This window comes from Meles meles, chromosome 6 (genome assembly GCF_922984935.1).
Source record: "Meles meles chromosome 6, mMelMel3.1 paternal haplotype, whole genome shotgun sequence".
Classification (NCBI taxonomy): domain Eukaryota; kingdom Metazoa; phylum Chordata; class Mammalia; order Carnivora; family Mustelidae; genus Meles; species Meles meles.
In genome coordinates this window covers 6,968,618-6,988,615 of record NC_060071.1, presented here as the reverse complement: position 1 = coordinate 6,988,615, position 19,998 = coordinate 6,968,618, and the positions used below count along the sequence as shown (strand labels likewise).

The window sequence follows — 19,998 nt, the reverse complement described above, 5'->3', positions numbered from 1 at the left end:
ATTTATCGATTTCAAAATGGAAGTGGTCTATCCCACAGCTGTGGGCTCAACCAATGTGAGCCTCCAGCGTCCCTTCTCCTCCGACAGAGGCCTGGAGTACTCGGGCCTCCCTTTGTTCATTCATTCATTCAGCAGATATTTCCTGAATGACCTCTCTCTGTGCTGGGCATTCTGCGGAGGGCTGTGGAGACTTTGAGGCACAAGACAGACGCGTACAGCTGACAATAGGGGACGATGAGGACCGGGTCCCTAGAACTGGGTTCTGGTCCTGGCTCCACCTCCAACTTACTGTGTGGCCTTGAGCAAGTCACTTAACCTCTCTGGGTCTTAGTTTCTTCACCTGTAAACTGAAGGAGTTGAACTTGCCATTCACTGATGTCTCTTCCAGCTCTGGCTTTCTATGGCTCCAGGAAGGGAGTCATAGGAGGAAGAGTTGAAGGAACGGGCAGGTCTGTGGGAGAACAGACGACGGGAGAGCAGAGGGGACCCCTGGAGATCTGGCATGAGTCCCTTGAAAGAGGGGTGGACATGTTGAGTGTGGTCCCTGAGGGAGAGTTCAGGGGTGGAAATTATAATGGGGGCAGGTCATTGGACCCCAATTTTGGTCACGGCATGGGCCACCTTGTGAAGGAACAGGCTCCTCCTATTCAGTTAGAGACGAAAGACCATCTCTCTTGGCCATGTGGACAGGATCCCCAGCAGGGAGGTCATGGCTATAAACCCCAGCCACTGACCCCTCTTCCGGTCAGCTCACCCAGTCCTGCCACCAAGGGACATCAGGCGGAGAGTGGTGTTGATGGCTGCCTACCGAGTGCCACATCTCCAAGCCAGGGACACAGTTTCCACCCCAGATAGGAGAGCCAGAGCGGCACATTATCTCACTTGGTCTTGAAACAGCCGTGGGGTTGGGTATTAAAGTAGTAGGTAGCCAAGCCAGGACCGGGCCTGGGGGTCTCCGGTCTAGAGTGGGGGGTCTCAGGTCTGGGGGTCTCTCTCCACTGGATGTCCTGGAAGAGGGATTCAAGGCAAGGGGGTGAGCTGCCTGTCTGGTCTCTTAATTTGGTAGAGTAAAGACTTAGGCCCTGGCTGGGTTGGCAACCATGAGGCAGAGTCTAGCTGATGAGAAGGTGGAGGTTTTCCCTTTCTCCAGCTATGGGGCACGCACACGTGAGTGTGTGCACGTGCATACATGCACACACACACACACACCCCTTCAGCACAGTTCAAAAACGCTACTAAGCTTACTTTCCCATCAGGTCTCCTAGTTCTTCTCTCCTGAGAACTGAGAAAGCCAGTTCCTTGGTGACCAACCCAGCCACACACAGATCCCCCTTCAGCGCCCATCCTCCCCTCATGCTCCCCCAAACTCCTCGTTTTGCTTCAATCCAGACACCCCGGTCCCCTTCCTCTGCCCCAGCCCCGTCCCCTCGCCACCACCTCGCTGTGCTTCCCGTGGAGAAAGGCCTCCCTGTTGACAGGCTGGCAGAGCCCATCTCCTTCCATAAAAGACTCAGTGAGTCCTGGAGACACTTGGAAGCCGGACAGAATGGTATTTCTCCCTATTTTCTTTACAGCTGAGAAAACACAAACGCAAGAGCATGTTTATTGCAAGGTTTCTATCCCAAAGTTTGTCTTAAAAAAAGAAGAAGAAATAAAATTAGTTTCTCTGTCCAGTCCACCCCTACCCCAAACCCCTGCCCTTTCCACTCCTGGTGGAGGCCAGGGAGAAAAACAGAGCGGGCCCCAGCCCCACAGAGAGGCACTGCCTCTGGGACAAGGGCGGGCTTGTTCACGGAGTTTGGGAAGAAACGCGCCTCCAAGAACATACACAGAACTTCCCAGTGGAGGGTGTTCTGAGGGAAGAACAGGCGGGCCCTGTGTGTGGACACCGTAAACCCGGAGGCTCTGGGAAGAGAGGAGCTCACAAGTCTAGCTCCCTCCCCAGACAGGAGGGGACACCTTACCCTTCTAGCCTCTGGGGGACAATTCCCCACAACTGGTGGGCCTGAAAGGAGGGTCACACGTGAGTGGCCCCACACGGACCTGGAACCCCAGAGAATGAAGGCAGCATCGAAGGAGAAACATCTCTGAGGAGAAGCAAGGGACGGCTTGTTAGGTCTCTGGGATTTTCCAGATGTCCTATGGTGAGAGGGAAACGTGCCTCACGCATTCATCTCTGTCCCCTGAGTGAGGGCCTACACAGAGAGTCCTTCCATCTCTCAGGTGATAAATGTATGTGGCATGAATGACAGTGATGGAAAGAAAGGTCACTCAAAACAACAGCCTGGGTCAACCCAGAGTCCTGGGCCCTGCCTGCCCCTCCCCCATGCATTCCAGGGAAGGGAGCCCAGGAGCTGCCCCACTCCCCTCCCCCCGCTGATGGTGACTGAGCCAACAGCGACACCTGCTGGGCCATCAGACTGTAACACAGTGGGGGAACCCAGGGGTGCCATCCCAGCCTCCCCAAAGCTCCATGCTTGTCTTTAGTTCCAGTCCTCTATCCCTTCCACCTCCCTCCCCCCACCCCACAAGGAGCATCTGTGATGCAGAGACTTCTTAAACCAAGATGAAATGCTCCCAGACTGGAGAGGAGGGGAGGACGGGTGCCAGTGCAGGTCCCACCAACAGAGCAACTCAGGAAACATCGATCAGGCACCTGTCATGGGGTGCCAGGCACTGGGTCTGCCACGGGACTAACACACTCTCTAGCTGGTGGTGCTCCGTCTTGGCCACACATTAGAACCTTCTGGGGAGCTTTTAAAATGCCTCAAGACCAGGCTAAAGCCCACGTGATTTCCATATACAGCCAAGGTGACGACCACTGTTCTGGTTGATCTCTTGTAAGTTTAACGGGGTCTTTTTGGGGTCTACCTGCACTGACCCACTTGGAGTCAAGGGCCCAGCTGTGCAGGAGAGGCCTTTATGTTGCGGTTGTCGTGTATTTGTATCCTTGGCATGACAGTTTTACTGCAGATAACAATAAGGAAGACTTTTCTGATTCCCAGGAAGTCATTGTTTGAGCCAGTAGGAGGGATCTGGAGGTCCTGGGCTCTCACTGCTCTCCTCCATGATTAATCTGTCCATCCCAAAGCCTCCTCAAGGGCTCCCTGGTTGGGAGTCCTTCCCCTGGCTTGAACCAGGCCCCTGTGAATTGTGTTCCAAAGCTCGGGCTTTCTTTATCCTAAAAACACACAAGATTCCCAAATTAGAAGTTGGGGGCAGGCCTGTATTCCATCAAGGAGGTTGGCTAACTGATTTCATTTCTCTGGGCCTGGGGGATTATAACAGACTTCGCCAAAGAGACAGAGTCAATTGGATGTGTGTGTCCTTTCTAGAGAAAGGAATTGATGTAAGGAATTGGCTCACATGATTCTGGAGGTACCAGGTAAGCCGGAGGCCCAATAAAGCCAGGGTATAGTTCCAGCCTGAGTCTGAAGACTCGAGACTCAGGGAGAGCCAATGTCTCAGTGCAAATCTGAAGGCAGTTTGAAGGTCATCAAGCAGGAGGAATGGGCTCTTTCCTGGGAGCCTTCAACTGATTAGACGAGGCCCACCCACATTATCAGGGCAACCTGCTTTACTTAGTCTACCAACTTAAATGTTCACCTCATCCAAAAACACCCTCACAGATGCACCCAAAATGATGTTTGAACAAATATCTGAGCAGCCCAGAGTCCAGTCAAATCGACATGACATCAACCATCACAGGGATCCTTCAGACACAGCCTTTACAGGTCAGAAGGTGGGAAGTGCCCTAGAAGAGACAGGAGGAGGTTTCCAGCCTCGCACGTGTCATCAAACGGAGACATCTGTGGAGGCTTTACGAAGAGAGGATTCTTGGAGGAGACACCCCTCGAAATACACGTAGCCGCCTTATCTTGCTGGGATGTCAGATCTCCGCCCGTGGAACTGTCACCTTGTGTCCTGTGCCACGTGACCCGCAATCTCACCATATCTGAACCTCCAACTAACCCCTTCGCCTCCCTTCTTCCAGGTGAACCATGACCACTTTACTCCTGGTGTTTGTGACTCTGAGAGTCATCACAGCCGTCAGCTCCCTAGAAGCTTCAGGTAAGGACACCCCCCGCGCGTGCATCGCGCATCCAGCAGCTGCAGAAGACTGGATTCTGGGTACTAGGTCCGGAACTGAGTGCTGCTGCTCCCAGGGATATAAGCTCCTCCTTCCTGGCCTTTTCCCCGCCCTGACTGCACCTTCCCGAAGGCGAGCCTAGCTGCGCGGGGAGCGTGCCCGTGCGCCTGAACGCACGCACGCACGCACGCGCATGCATCCAGGAGCCCTGGCGCAGGTCTGCTCCCGGCTGTCCTCGCGGATGGGCAGGCGCGGGGGAGAGCTCCTGGTGGGTATCCATCTTCCCATCTCTTCTGTGTGGATCTTACCCTAAACCGCCACACGCTGAGCTTGGGTTTGGGGCGGGATTATAGATAAGCCAAAAGAGGAAAAGCTGCCAAGGGAGGATCCGCTGGAACATCAAAGAAGAGAAAATTCCTTGAGAAGCAGAAAGAAGTCCCCAACACGCAGGTCTTTGTTTTTCTTGGCAAGCCGTCCTTGGGAAGACCCCGCGGGGTCTTTCGCATATGGCAGGCACGAGGTGGGTTTCTGATTATGGAGCCCTCAACCAAGTGAACAGACTGTCCACCGACTGCAGGACGGGTTTGCCCCAAAGTGAGCTGTATCTCCCTTAGATCTAGGCAAGAGAGGCCCCTGCTCTGGGCCATGCACTTTAGGGCTTCCCTCTGGCCCTCCTCCAGCCCCAGTGCTCCTTAAAGCATGAGGGGTCTGTAGGGACATGTCCATCCAGATCTAGCTCTCTCCCTTTAGACCACACTCTGGATACCCAGCATGCCCCAAATTCCCTACCCAAGTGGACCCAAGCCACTTCCAGGAACCATCCTCCAAGAGGGAGGACCATGCTCTTGGTGAGAGCCGTCCCAGGCCTGAGGGAGAGGTCAAGGGGTGGCTGTTTGTGTGCGGTGTGGACAGAGCTGGAGTGTGAGGGCTGGGATAAGCGCAGACCCCTCACCATGCAGAGAACTGGCAAAGAAGGCGGCCTCCTCCTTGGCCACCAGAGCCCAGTGCAAAACGCTAGGGAATCCAAGAATTCAAAATTTGAATCTGGCTTTTCATTTTGAAACGTATCATTGTCAAATAAGAAGATAGAGCATATTTTATTTAACAATCTGTGGACTTGATTTATAACTTTTAAATATTTATACGTAGGATATATGGGTCTCCATCTGTACTCTCACTCGGGGACCCACAAATATCCAGCCCCTGGGTGGTTTGCCCACACAGGCAAACCAGTTCCTAGGGTCACGTGAGAGCTTTAAAAACTGCAGCATTGGGCCCTGCAGTCACTTTTAGGTCTCCCCAGAGAACCGGAGAACAGCCAGCTCTAAAACCATGCTGTGTTGTGGGGTGAGGACTGAGCATTCAGAGGGAGATTTTTGTGGAAGGACCTAATAGCGGCTGCCCAGAACCTCAAAGCTTAGGGTTGGGCCCCCCAAACTTTCCTGCCCTCCCTTTCTTGCCCTGTTACGTATTTACCACCCACAAATATCTGAGACATTTTTATTTTCAACCTGTAGGCACTCCTGGAAAAAAAAAAGGGGGTCCCATAAGTGTACGACCTGCCGTGAAAGGTGCTATTTTTGCAAAAGCTGTTTCTTTCCCATTCTAGGAAGATCTTTTACTTCTAAGTGCATTTGGTAAACGTGACATCTTCCCTACCAATACTCTCCGTGATTTTTTGAGGAGCTGATCATACGCCACTTCCAACCCCCACCCCTGTCTGACTTTTTGCGGCGTACATGGATGTCTACTCTTCTCCAACGCTTCTCCAGCAGGCGCCCCCCATCCCTGAGTCCCCAACAGCAGGAGAAAATGCCTTGTCCTTCTGCAAAGACAGGATGGAGTCCAAAGCAGACCTCAAGTGTCTATGCCATTTTGCATCTGAGCTTTAAACATCATGTGGATTTTTTTTTCTTTCTCATCACAATTTTTCTTGCCTGAAAATTATTTTCCCCCAAATATTTAAGCTGTCATTTCAGGAAGATGAGGGTCCTGTTTCTCTTATGGCTTCGTATCCCCTGGGGTATCCCAGCTTGAGAAACAGAGAGGGGGAATCTCAGCTCTGAAGTTTTCTTTGCCCTCCCTGTAGCCCTTTTCCAGTCCCATAGTTCCTGTCTTGAGGTGAGGAGACCGGGGTTTTTGAGGAAGGCTGCTCTGGAAAAGGTGTTGCAAAGCTTCCCAGAATTCCAGATGGTACAGGAGCGTTCCCACACACACCATAAATACAGACGTGCTCACGGGATTTTGTCATTTCCAGAAGAACTGACCAGGAGGCTGGGTGGTCCTCTCCAGTCACTAACAGCTCTGTCCCTGCCCCACAGACCCTGACAACTCGCTGAGTGTCAGCATCCCCGAACCGTCCCCTCTGCGGGTCCTCCTGGGGAGCTCCCTCACCATCCCCTGCTACTTCATCGACCCCATGCATCCCGTGACCACCGCCCCCTCCACTGCCCCCCTCGCCCCGAGAATTAAGTGGAGCCGCATTTCCAAGGAGAAGGAGGTGGTCCTGTTGGTAGCCACGGAAGGGCAGGTGCGGGTCAACAGTGCCTACCAAGACAAGGTCTCGCTGCCCAACTACCCGGCCATCCCCAGCGACGCCACCTTGGAAATCCAGAACCTTCGCTCCAATGACTCTGGGATCTACCGCTGCGAGGTTATGCACGGCATTGAGGACAGCGAGGCTACCGTAGAGGTCGTGGTGAAAGGTGAGAACGTCCCACAGGGACACTGCTTCACCTGGGGAAAGAACCAGAATGGTATGCTCACGGGAGTGGATGCAGGCAGGCTGGTTTTCAAATCCCAGCTCCTACCCTGCCAGCTTCCACCCACCTGAGTCAAGTCACTTGGCTTCGGTTGTGTCTCTGTAACACAGAGATGGGACTGTCATTTTCTCTGGACTTTGAGGGACTTAAAAACATCTTGGCCATCATCACATGTAAATGAAAGTTTGTGCTTTGCTACAATCCCATGATTCCATGATCATCCCCATTTTACACATAAGCAAACTGAGGTTAGGTGATCTGCCTGAAGTTTCCCTGGAAGCAAGCCAGAGTGGTCTCCTGACTCTTCATCCAGATGTCTTTTCCCTTCCCCACCTCCCACCCCAGACCCATTCTCAGCTCCAGAAGCCAGAGAAAGGGATGAAGCCTCCCTGGTTCCCTTTCTCTCCTTGGCCCAAGGTTAGTTTGGTTAGTTTGAGGATAGGGTTACTTTGGTTAGTTTGAGGATAGGGTTCCCACTAGGAAGCCCCTGGGCCGAGGATACTTGGAGCTCTAAGTGTCTCTTTCCCTGAAGAAAATATGGGGCCTGGGAGTGCCACAAAAAAAAGTAAAAGAAGGCAGATTTTAGTTCAATTCAAGAACTTTCTGATTATCAGAATTTTCAGATATTCAAAACAGGTACTCTGTAAGGTAGTGAGGTCCCCGTCACTAGAGGTATTTTAGCAAAGGCAGAAGAACCACATGTGAATGTGGGGAGATCAGTGCATCAGCTAGATGCCCAGACCAGGCCCCTTGACCATCGCCATAAATCTTCAAGGACTTTGATGACAGGAGGCTGTGCCTGACTTGCTCTCCCACCTGCGCGTGTCTTGCAGGCATTGTGTTCCATTACAGAGCCATCTCCACACGCTACACGCTGGACTTCGACAGGGCGCAGCGGGCCTGCCTGCAGAACAGTGCCATCATCGCCACCCCCGAGCAGCTGCAGGCCGCCTACGAGGACGGCTTCCACCAGTGTGACGCCGGCTGGCTGGCCGACCAGACTGTCAGGTATGCTGCCGGGGCCACGGGCGGAGCCGGGCAGCCTGGGCCTGGGGCCGGTGTGACGCTGCGGCCAGCCTGGGCTGGGGCTGGAGGAATGCCCTTGGCCTGCTCTAACCACGCTTATGTCGTTGTTTGGAAGCAAACGTTTGATTTGGGACCGTCCAGTTGAGTTATGAGGAAAGATACAATCATGGGTCAGGTAGGCTGCGTGCAAAAAATTCACCACGTGCTTTTTCAGAAAGCTCCAGTGCTCTGGGGCAAATACTTGTAGTGGCTGCAAGGAATCTTAAAATAATATAGAACTTGCACAGAAAGCCTTTCTGTGCCTTAGTTTTGATTTTTTTTTTTATTTATTTATTTGACAGAGAGATCACAAGTAGGCAGAGAGGCAGGCAGGGGTGGAGGAAGCAGACTCCCTGCTCAGCAGAGAGCCTGATTCGGGGCTCATGCCAGGACCCTGGGATCATGACCTGAGCCGAAAGCAGAGGCTTAACCCACTGAGCCACCCAGGCGCCCCTGTGCCTTAGTTTTTTAAAAAGGGGCTTATTGTATTCATTTGAAAATGCAGCGTGAGCCATAAAGCAAGTGCGCCCCTTGTCCCAGACCATCTCAGATAGGAGCCCCTGGGGTGGTCATGACACATTCTGGAATGTCTGGTGACCATGTCTGGCTCTGATGATGGAAGAGTCCTGATCTGTCTGGATCCTTTTCAGTCTGCCCTGTGGCAGGGTCAGGAGCTGTTAGCAACTTCACCCTAAATGAGCAAATTACCCATCATTACCCTTCCTACCCCTGTTCCCCTTTGCCATGATCTCCGCAGTTTCTTGAGGCTTTGGCGTTTTGTGTTTTTTTTTGTAAAACACTTGCCTTTTTTTGTTGTTGTTTTTAACAAGGCAAGACATAAATTAAGCATTCAGGTGCTTTTTTCCGTGTGGCCAGCTGCTGAGGGATGCGTAGCCCAGCCGCACAGACAGAGCTCTGCCCTCGAGGGGTCTCAAGCCATGAGAGCCTGTTGAGGCAGGATGAGACTTTCATTCAGGGTGGATCAGAGCTCCAAAGGAAGAGCCAGAACCGCAAAGCCTCCAGAAGAAAACAAAGGAAACTATCTTCGCAATCTTGGGATAGATCTTTCCGATCTTAGGACACAAAGGCTATCAGCAGGAAGACAAGACAAGACAGCAGCCTAGCATAGTCCAAGAGTCCGCACTGTGGCCTCAGAAAGAGCTGGGCTCAAACCACAGCTCTGACGCTTACAAGCTGTGTGACCTGGGGCAAGCTGTTTATCGTCTCGAGGCCCAGTTTCTTCCAGGTTAAAATGGACTGTTTCTAATTCTTGCCTCATTAGATGGATGTGAGACTCAAACGACGCAAAGTAGGGGTCGGCAAATAGTGGCCGGTGGCTCAAATCCAACCACCTTTGTCTCTGTACATAAAGTCGTATGGGAACTCTGTGACTGCTTCACACTACCGTGCCAGAGTTGAGGGGTCAAGGTGAGACTCTGCAGGCCACAGACCTAAAATATTTACTCTCTGGCCTTTGCACAGAAAAGGTTTGCAGGCCCTGGATGTTCGGTTCCAATATGTGTTTGGCAAAGGGCGCTGCCTATAATCACCACTAACCGTGAAAACGTGTATCTCATCAAAGCTTGGGGAACAAAGCCATAAAGACGAACAGTCCTCATATCCAGGGCAGAGGCTGGCAAACACACCAGTGAGTCCCCGTTTCCTCCCACATGGGAGGAGGATACCAGGGCCCAGGCCACGTACCCCTTCTGTCCCCTGAGTGTCACACAACATCCACTCTGGGTTCCTGGCAGGTACCCCATCCACACTCCAAGGGAAGGCTGCTATGGGGACAAGGATGAGTTTCCAGGCGTGAGAACCTATGGCATCCGCGACACCAATGAGACCTATGATGTCTACTGCTTCGCTGAGGAGATGGAGGGTGAGGCCCTGTCCCCTTCCCAAGACACCTGTCTGTCCCCTTCTCCCCAGTGACACTAGGAACCATGTGGGCCTCCTCTGAGGCAGAGCACGAAACCAGGGCAGCACACACCAGACCCCTCTCTGCCTTGCCCAGAGAGGGTGGGGGGACTGTGGGGGGAAGGAACGGGTCCCCAGATCCCCTCACTCCCCCACTTTGGAAAGAGCCTCAGCAGGCCGTGGGTACCTACCAACTATCTGGTCCCACTACTGGGCCCAAGAACGTTTGTCTCTGTCTCTCTGCTGGGCTGGGCTGGGCCCGCCCCTCCCAGCCAGGACCCCTGCTGCTCTGACCAGCCCATCACTGTCCCAAGGGTCACTGCACCAGTAAAGCCCAACCCAGCCTTGTCACCCTTGCAAAGGACACCCCAGGGTGGGTCCCTCAGCTGCCCTTCCAACCTCTCTAGCTTCCCTGCTGCCAGCCCCCAGCGTCATCCAGGCTCTCCTGGTGGGCTAGTGCTGGAGAGCCTCAGTGGTGGCAGGAAGGAACCGGGGGTCTTTCTCTGCTTTGTAAAGGGCGCTAATTTTGATCACGAGCAGAGCTTCCTGAGTGACCCAGGCATGCGGAAGACTACCTCTTCTCCTACCTGCACACATCACCCCTTTTGACACTCCAGGCTCTGCCGCCGCTGCCCGCAGCCCACCCAAGTTTGCAGCTTCCCCCAGGCTGGAGATAAGACCCGACAACCTGGCTCATTCTGAGGCTGGGACCGTCCCCTGCTTTCTCAGCCCTGGGCTCCCTTTCTCTCGCCCCTGGGCCCAGGGCCTATTAAGGAGCAAATATTTGTGTTCCCATTCTTGGCTCACCAAAGGCACGGCCGATCAGAGCTGCCACTGAGTGGGGACAACCAGCGCCTTCCCAGGAAACAGACGCCCACTCCCAACCCCTACCCCCCACACAACATGCTTAGGTTTGTGAAAATAGTAAAAAGAGCTCATGAGGCCCTTATGGATGCTTTGGGGCCTAGAGACCCCCATTTGGGAACCACCGCTGGGAGATTCAAAGTCTAATACCTGTTCTTCCCATCACAACTTGAATTTTTTTTAAAGGATTGCTTGCACGGACAATGCTTCACTCCTAGGAAAGATGCCCTGGGAGGGGGTACATTGCACAGCAGAGCATGAGCAAGGATGCTTTAGAGCAGCAGTTTGGAGCCTAGGAGTCACGTGGATTCCCTGGGGATGCAGGCCAGGAGAGGGGACAGAGGTCCTCACCCTGCCTACCCCGTCCCTCACAGGTGAGGTCTTCTATGCGACATCTCCGGACAAGTTCACCTTCCAGGAGGCGGCCGACGAGTGCCGGCGGCTGGGCGCACGTCTGGCCACCACGGGCCAACTCTACCTGGCCTGGCAGGGCGGCATGGATGTGTGCAGTGCCGGCTGGCTGGCCGACCGCAGCGTGCGCTACCCCATCTCCAAGGCCCGGCCCAACTGCGGGGGCAACCTCCTGGGCGTGCGGACCGTCTACCTGCACGCCAACCAGACGGGCTACCCGGACCCCTCGTCCCGCTACGACGCCATCTGCTACACAGGTGGGGCTCAGTGGGATGCCCGGAGGGGGGGGGCTTTGTGCCATAGGAATGGGGGCCCAGAAGAGGGGAGCTGGGAATGGGGGTTGTTTTCCACCCCTTCAAGGGGCCACAGGTGCCCAAACCCCATGTCTCAACCCCCCTGTTGTCAGTAGCTCCTAGAACACCTAAGGGAGAGGCACCGTAGGCGGCAGGATCCAGCCTAGGCTCGTCTGCTCAGAAGAGGATTAAAAGAGCGAGCTTAGAGTCTGTGTTGGCTCAGGTTGGAGTCCTAGCTCCGCCACGGGCGACTGTGCAGCCGGGGAAAGCCTCAGTGTTCCCATCTGTCTGAGGGGTGGGTGGCGGGCACGAAACCGTGCCGCCCCCCCAGAGGCGGGCACCGTTATCCACCCTCTGGAATCCAGTGTGCAGAAGGACCACAGAGTCATTGGAAAGAGTGAGCGGGTGGGGGTAGTGTTGACCCGCAATTTACTTTGAAAATTTAGACTAAACCTTTTAAAACTAAGATTTTTATCTCATGTTACACAGTCTGGCTTAGGGATAACAATTACATGCTAATTCTTAGAGGGAAAAAAAAACATGGATAGTATGGAGCCGTGTCCCTGTTATGACAAAATTGGGACAACACAGTGGCCTAGCTCCTTCCTGTCTGGCTTTCATGGCCTGACTTTACACGAAGAGAGGCTTTTTTGCCAGAGTAACCAAGATTCCCCCCAAAGCCTCTCTTAACCTTTCAGTATCCTAACCAGCCTTTTGGAAGGGGTAGCACGCTTGTGAGTCTCCTCTTTCTTAAAGTGATTGACTGGCTTGTCCCTGCCAGTCCCTCTTTGGCTCGTGACTGAGGCAGGCAGTGGTCTTAGGTCCCTTTCACCCATGTCATGGACTCCCACATCTTTGGCAAGCTTTCGCAGTTCCGCTGCTTAACTGATTTACCTTGTCCTGCTGGCCATTTGCAGCACCGGGTACCCAGGAGATAGGTGAGAAGGCAGCGGACGTTGACCGGGAAGGGGGTTTAGCCGGACTGGTCAGATAAGCGGTGAGCCGCTCGGTCAGTGTCTCGTGGCATGATCCCTTGGAACTCTTCGGCCACACGGAGACGGAAAGCTTTCCTTCCCTGGTAGGGAAGGAGGCAGATCTGCCGCTCATCTCCCTCAAACCAGCCCTAGGTTGAGCCACTAAAGCCTGTCTCTCTCCCCACCCCAGGTGAAGACTTTGTGGACATCCCAGAAAACTTCTTCGGGGTGGGCGGCGAGGAGGACATCACCATCCAGACCGTGACCTGGCCTGACGTGGAGTTGCCGCTGCCCGGAAACGTCACGGAGGGTGAAGCCCGAGGCAACGTGATCCTCACCGTGAGACCCGTCTTTGGTGTCTCTCCCACGGTCCCGGAGCCCGAGGAGCCCTTCACGTTCACCCCGGAGCCCGAGGAGCCCTTCACACTTGCCCCTGTTGGAGGGGCCACTGCCTTCTCTGAGGCTGAGAACAGGACTGGAGAGATCACTGGGCCCTGGGGTGTTCCCGCTACGCCCGGCCCAGCCTTCACCGCCTTCACCAGTGAGGACCATGTCGTGCAGGTGACCGTAGCCCCAGGTGCAGCTGAGGTATCTGGGCGGCCACGATTGCCTGGGGGTAAGTGCCCGCCCCTCAGGGGGCTGCATGGGGGCTGGGGGGCAGGTGGAAAGAACTTGGAGTACTTAAGGATCTGTACCTTCAACTTTGCCTGAGACCTGGGCCAAGCCTTCCTCCCCTCAGACTCGGTTCTCCTCGCTTGTGAAACAAGGAGGTGGGCCAGAGAGTGACCCCCATGCTCTTTGCCACAAAGCATTTCCTTCAAATGAAACCGTAGGTGGAAATGGGAGTATGTGTCAAGCAGATAAGGATGCCACATGGATCTAGGGGAGAGTGGAGCCAAGAACTGGGGCCCTTTTGTCCAGGGCCCCCCCTCGCCCCATCAGACACCGCCACAGAGCAGAGTTGCTTGAAAACCGGTGTATGAGGTGACCCTGGGGCTCCTCACAGAGTTGACCTTCGGGGACAGGGGTCAGCAAACCAAGCTCCGACGATCACACCAGCTTGCCACCTGTTTCTATATGCTCCGCACACCAAGGATGGCTTTACGGTTTTAAATAGTTGTGGGGCAAAGTCAGAGTGAGAATAACCTTTTGTGTCATATAATGAAAATGACATAAAATTCAAGATTCAACGTCCGCAAATAGAGCTGGACTGGAACAAAGCCACAGCGACTCGTCCGTGTGCTCTCTGTGGCCCTTTTCGGGCTGTCACCAAAGAGTTGAGTAGTTGTGACAGAAACTAGTGAGCCCACGAAGACTAAACTATGTCCTGTCTGACCCTTTCCAGAAAATGCTTGCCAGCCCCTCTTCTAGGAAAGGTGGGTCCCAGGGGCTTAATAAAGGTCTAGAGGCTTGGGATGTTATAGAGCTCAGCTGCTCCCCAAACTCCAATCCAAGAACAGGAAGGATTCTGGGGTGGCTTTTGTAAGGGCCTTGGTGGTGTCCCCTTCTGGGGGAAAAGCAGATGGACACCACACCCACCATCACACCCAGGATGCCACGAAGTGGGATTTCAGCCTGACATGCCCCAATGAATACAATCTGTTGGGAAGGAGAAATCATTTCAGAGTTTTAGGGTAACCCCCAAATGGCTGGGTCCCAGGGATAGGCCAGGACTGGAAAGAGTCCCATTGGCTCTGTGTGGGAAGGTGCCAAGGGACAGATGAGCATCGGCCACAGGACAGAGCAAGGATTTGAAGGTGTGACATAGGCTGGTCAGTCATCTTGCGAAGGGTCAGAAACAGAGACCAATGTACACAGCTGAACACAGCGGGAGAGGCGGAGTAAGTGGGTGGCTCAAGGACAGGGCTCTGCCCCTTTGAGAACTTGGCAAAAGCCACGAGGCCACTCCTAGAACGCTCCCAGTACACACTCACAAAAACACTGGCTGGCATCTTCAGGCAGGCACCTGCCTCCTGGGGCCTGGCCGGGTGCAAGAAATGCCAGGGGTTGTCCAATATATTCCTTAGCCTTCTCTGTATTTCCAAGTGTTCTGTAATGAGTGCTTATTCTTTTCATAATGAGAAAAAAATGCGTTTGTTTTAAAGAGTAAAGGGACAAAGAGGAGGGTTGGGGACCCCCAGGGCAGAAGAGTCCTCCAAGGCCCTCTCAAGGAGATGGATTTCAGGAGTGGCTTGAACAAGCAGAGGGACTCAACTTGGTTGAGAATAGAATCAGAGGTAGGAAAGGAAGGAGAGGATGAAGGGGAATCATTCCTGAAGGAGCCGGGGCTCCCTCTCTGCCCTCAAAGCCAAAGAACCAGGCCCCCGGGCACTGTCACTGTGGTGTCCAGTGCCTGCCCTGAGCCTACCTTGTCTCTCCTTCTCCCCTCCCAAGCAGGGGTTGTGTTCCACTACCGCCCGGGCCCCGCCCGCTACTCACTGACCTTTGAGGAGGCTCAGCAGGCCTGCCTGCGCACTGGGGCTATCATCGCCTCTCCAGAGCAGCTCCAGGCCGCCTACGAAGCAGGCTACGAGCAGTGTGACGCCGGCTGGCTGCAGGACCAGACCGTCAGGTGAAGGACCAGCCCCGCCCCCCAGGCCAAAGCCAACCATGAGTGGTTGGGCTTGGGGAGCAGCACCTGTCCAGCACCCAGCAGAATGGGCACCTGCTCCACTGTGTAGTAATTAATTAATTAATGACTCCATGGCTCCTCCCCTAATTTCTCCCCCAGAACCAAGGCGTATTCTGAGCAGGTGGGGAAGGGCACAAGGTGACATTAAGTCCTTGGTCATTTACCCCCAGGAGACGGAGAATCTCTCCTCAAGGCCCCCCACCCCAGGCCCCTCCAGCTTGACTCAGTGCCCTTCCATGGAACAGGCTCTCTTCTGAAGGCAGGAATCCCCCAGGGGCCCCCAGACCCTTCCCCCAGCCACACAGGGAGCTTGATGCAAGAGGAGCTCCATCCGGGTTTCGATCCCACCAGATGACTGAAGATGTGCCCAAGTCCCCAAGAGACCGGCCAGCCTCTCCCTGGGCCCTGCATCCCCCAGCCTCTAGAACAGGCCTCCATGCACCCCTCCTGTGCTCCTTTGCAGATACCCCATTGTGAGCCCACGGACCCCGTGTGTGGGTGACAAAGACAGCAGCCCAGGAGTCAGGACCTATGGTGTGCGGCCAGCATCAGAGACCTATGATGTCTACTGCTACGTGGACAGGCTCGAAGGTACGGCCCGTGTTCTCGAATTTTGGGCCCCAGGCAGGGGGCTAATGGGGAGACATAAAGAACCACCCGCTTCTGTTCCTTTTCCAGCCTCTCTCAGATCAAGCTCATTCTCTTCCCTCCTGCATGGTTCATGCGGGTTCCCCCAGCACTGCAGGCAAGCACTGATTAAAAAGCAGTGAGTTCTGCTGATCAATGAGTCTTTGATTATTACAAATAAATGTTAGGAATGCCATCTGTCTTGTGGAGAGTTCCAATGCCCAGGAACAAATCAAAGGTTCTGGGAAGTCCTGCAGTAGAAAATCTTTTAAACTCTGCTTAAACCAACCAGCGCAAGCAAAAAGACCTTTTCTTTTGTTTTGATTCATTTCTTTTAATTACAATGATCATCACCAAATTACTATTCCAATGAACCCAATTTTGGAAATGCTGATGTCCTGGAAAGAGTTCAGCATACCCACTCACTTGTTCTGGGGACCTGGGGCAAGTTACTTCACCTCTCTGGGCCTTAGTTCCCTCATCTATAAAATAGGAGCTGATTGTGCTAATATCAGCCTTGGTGAGTATTAAACGAGATATGTGTGAGAAGGGCCTGGTACAAGTAGGTATTCAGTAAACATGAACTTCCTTCCCTCAAATCAGACAGGTACGTGGGTACCATTCTGGGTGTGGGGACCCAAACCCCAAGAGTGGCTCCAAGACCCACCCCAGGGGTGGGGGGCTGCCAGTCCTCAGGTGCTCCGTGCTTGAGTCCTGTGGTGGAGGGGAGCACGGGGGTCAGAGGGAGGGTGCCCAAGAGTGACTGGACAAGCTAGACAAGACAGAAGATGTTTCCATGCAGAGGGACCGACTGGTCTCAGTTCAGTTGCCCTGCCCCCCCCCACTCCCCCACCCCCCAGTAAGCAGAGGCTGCTCTGGCTGTGGGCATGAGGGTCACACCTGCCACCTGCTTCTGCCCCCAGGGGAGGTGTTCTTCGTCACACGCCTGGAGCAGTTCACCTTCCAGGAAGCGCTGGCATTCTGTGAGTCTCACAATGCCACCCTGGCCTCCACGGGCCAGCTCTACGCCGCCTGGAGCCAAGGCCTGGACAAGTGCTATGCCGGCTGGCTGTCGGACGGCAGCCTCCGTTACCCCATCGTCACCCCGAGGCCCTCCTGCGGCGGAGACAAGCCAGGCGTGAGAACTGTCTACCTCTACCCCAACCAGACAGGCCTCCCCGACCCGCAGTCCCGGCACCACGCCTTCTGCTTCCGAGGTATGCTTTCCTGCCTCTCCTGCAGCCTCCTTTCTGCCTGGCGCATGACTCCTCGGGGTTCACCCCTTCTGGCCCCTGTCCACCATCCCTGTCCCTCCGAGCAAGGAGGAGAAAGCCCCTCTGGGTCAGGGAAGCTCTGGAGCTAGCATGACCTTAGGTGTTGACCCCAAGGCAAGTGCATCCTTCTAAAGGTCCCCAGAGAGCAGCAGAGAGAGGTGAGTGAGAACTGGGGCTCTAAAGTTAGACAGACCTGAATTTTAATTACAGCTCTGCTGCTTAGTGGCTGTGTAACCTGGGGCAAGTCACTTGATCTCTCTGTCCCTCTGCTTAGCCTATAAAATAGTGATATAATAATTCCTCCTTCAAAGAGCTGTGCAGATAAACTGGAAGAGGGCATACAGAACACTTGGCATTGTGCTTGGGACATAGTAAGTTCTCAGTAAATGTTACCTTTTCTATAGATAACAGACACATACTTATAGATATGCTGTTTTAATTTATATACCCTCGCCCAGTTTTCTCCTGCTTGTAAATAAGTTTGTGATAAGTTGAGTCAAAGTACTCTTTTACTCTTCACTAAGCACCAGAAATTCATGGTTCCAATTGGCCCACGCTGAGGACCCACTGCCGCATCAGTCAGTCCATCACCTGTGGGAGTTCTGGGAGTGATGTCATCCAGCAGCCCAGGGGGTGTGGCTAGGGCGTGGCCAAGCCCTGCAGGGCTCCACCTGGATGAGATCCCCCGGCCCCACCTAGTTTTGGATCTACCGCGGTGGAGATTGTAGTCACCTCTTGGGCCACGTTTTATATCCGATGCATCAAAACTGAGTGTCTTTGTAACTTCCTATGAGTAGATCATTATTTAAAACAAAGGTAACAAAAAAATAAAACCTGAGCTTTCCCCAGCTTCTCAGACTTCCAGAGCCATCTTTGAAAACCTAGTTCAAAGGACGCTCAGCCCCACTGCGCAGCCACAAGAAAGCCAGACCCTTCCTGGAGGATGTGTTGGGGCTCTTGTGCTGGTACCCCTCCCTGCTCTGGGCAACAGAAGCCAAACCAGTTAGCCTCCCAAGTTCGTTCTTAGACCTGTACCCCCACCGGCCCCGACCCTCTGTGAACTCGGTCTTTTCTGTAACTTTGAAGAGGTTTGACCTCCTTCCCAACCGAGCCCATCGCCAGTTTTCCTTAAGCCAAAACAGTTACGTGTCCCCTTCCCCCCCAACCATCTATAAATCCCACCTTCCGCCTCCAGTACCAGGACGACTTCATGGATTTTAAATAGCAGCCTCCTATTTCTGACCCAGACATACTTGGAACTTAATTTCTGTCCCCAAGAAAGGCAGCATCGTGCCTGGGAGCAGAGTCTGGCACCAGATACTTGCCTTTGAAGATGGGATCTGCCACTTATAAGCCGGCGGCCCTGGCAAGTCATTTAACTCAGGGCCTTAGTTTTCCCATCTGGACATGAAATCACAGTATCTATCTCATAAGGCTGTTGGGGGATAAAATGATTTTATATACATAACACCTTTAAACAGTGCCTTACACGTACAATACATTCTGCAGAAGGGATGCCCTAGACCTCCCTGAAATAATGTGTGTGTGATGGTGTGTGCGTATCAGTATTGTGTAAGTGATGCAGTCAGCTCTTACTGAGGAAGACAGGAGCCATCTTACTGGGCCTGAGGTGGGCTGCGGGCGAAGGTTGAGGTCCAGCAAGGTTTTTGCACCAGGCTGGCCCCCCCTCAAAAATCCCCTAGTTCCCCTGGGTTGGGTCACTGGCAGGATGGCTCACCACCTGCCTCTCTTTAGGTGTCTCAGCAGCGCCCTCTCCAGGAGAAGAAGAGGGTGGCACACCCACTCCCTCTGTCGTGGAGGACTGGATCGCTACCCAAGTGGGGCCTGGTGTGGCTGCTGTCCCTGCGGGGGAGGAGACGACTGCCATCCCAGACTTCACCATTGAGCCGGAAAACCAGACGGAATGGGAACCAGCCTACAGCCCAGCGGGCACTTCCCCACCGCCAGGTCTGTGAGGGGAGGGCTCTGGGGTATATCCTGAAGTTGCATGGGCCTGTCTCACTAGGCTGTGGCCCAGCCGCGGTGGTTCTTTCCCGGGGGCCTGTGCTGTTTCCCCAGCCCTGACGCTGGCTGGCAGCATATCCAGCCGTGGGCAACATCAGTCATCTCAGCTGGCCTCTGGGACAACCGCCAAGGGAAAGAAGGGGCAGACTTTTTCACACACACACACACCTCCCCTCCCACCTCCCCCCCCCAAACTCGCTGTTCCCTGCTTTTTATTTCTCCTACCTGTACTGCGATGCCTATCACTGAGCTGATCAGAAGGCTCTTTGTCTTCCTGCATTCACATCTTTATCCTCTAACCTTTTAAAAACTCTCTTGTAGGAAGATCTCCAATAGTGAGGAAGGACCTATAGGGGTCTTTGGAAGTGTGACTCTGACCTGTCACCTTGCCTTGATCCTCCTTCTATGTCCCTCTTTTGGGCCAGGTATCCCCAGCCAGCACTTCCTGAGCCCCATCTGTCCTGATCAAATTGGATGGAATTTGATGGGATGAAAGCTTTGGTCCCCTAACCATGTTAGAAAAAGTGTTTTACAGCCATAAGTTCAGGGACATGCTGGCCTACAGAAAGATTAACAGGTTCCCCCGCCCCCCCCCCCCCCCACTGCAGACCTTCTCAGTACCTTTGATATGCTAATATGTGCTGTAAGGCAGAGGGGGTGATGTATTCAAAGTGTCCCAAATGAATCTGACCAATGGCTTCCCCCCCACCCCAGCCCCCTTGGAGTATTCGTTTATGGCCCAGTTTGGGTAAGACTGAATTAAACAAAGCCCAGTAATGTGTGTGTGCTTAGTAGAGTCAGTTCGTCCAGGGACATGTTCATTTGAAGAAATGAGTATATCAGAGCTTTGCACTGGTCCGTATAGTCACTCATTCAGTGCGCTGTTCCCAAGCCGTTCAGCCAGGCCAGACACCCCTCTGAGCGCTGGAAATGCAAAAGCCTGTCCTCCCTCGGTGTTGGAAGGTGAGGGTGTGTCAGTGGAGCAGGTGGGATTCTGGCCCAGTGACCTCACCCAGCAGCCACACCTGCCTATGCCTTTCTTTTCCTCACCCTTCACCGGG

At 53.9% G+C, this 19,998-nt stretch overlaps 1 protein-coding gene across 1 annotated transcript in view; it reads left to right on the top strand.

Moving 5' to 3' along the window:
- The first annotated feature begins 4,001 nt into the window (after positions 1–4,001).
- Positions 4,002–19,998, top strand: part of ACAN (aggrecan) — a 35,902-nt gene continuing 19,905 nt past the window's right edge. Inside the window, exons 1-10 of the mRNA XM_046007180.1 lie at positions 4,002–4,071; positions 6,412–6,795; positions 7,686–7,860; positions 9,672–9,799; positions 11,076–11,369; positions 12,570–12,995; positions 14,777–14,951; positions 15,475–15,602; positions 16,562–16,855; positions 18,668–18,880. Coding sequence (XP_045863136.1) covers positions 4,002–4,071; positions 6,412–6,795; positions 7,686–7,860; positions 9,672–9,799; positions 11,076–11,369; positions 12,570–12,995; positions 14,777–14,951; positions 15,475–15,602; positions 16,562–16,855; positions 18,668–18,880 — 2,287 coding nt within the window. The remainder of the gene's footprint in view (positions 4,072–6,411; positions 6,796–7,685; positions 7,861–9,671; positions 9,800–11,075; positions 11,370–12,569; positions 12,996–14,776; positions 14,952–15,474; positions 15,603–16,561; positions 16,856–18,667; positions 18,881–19,998) is intronic.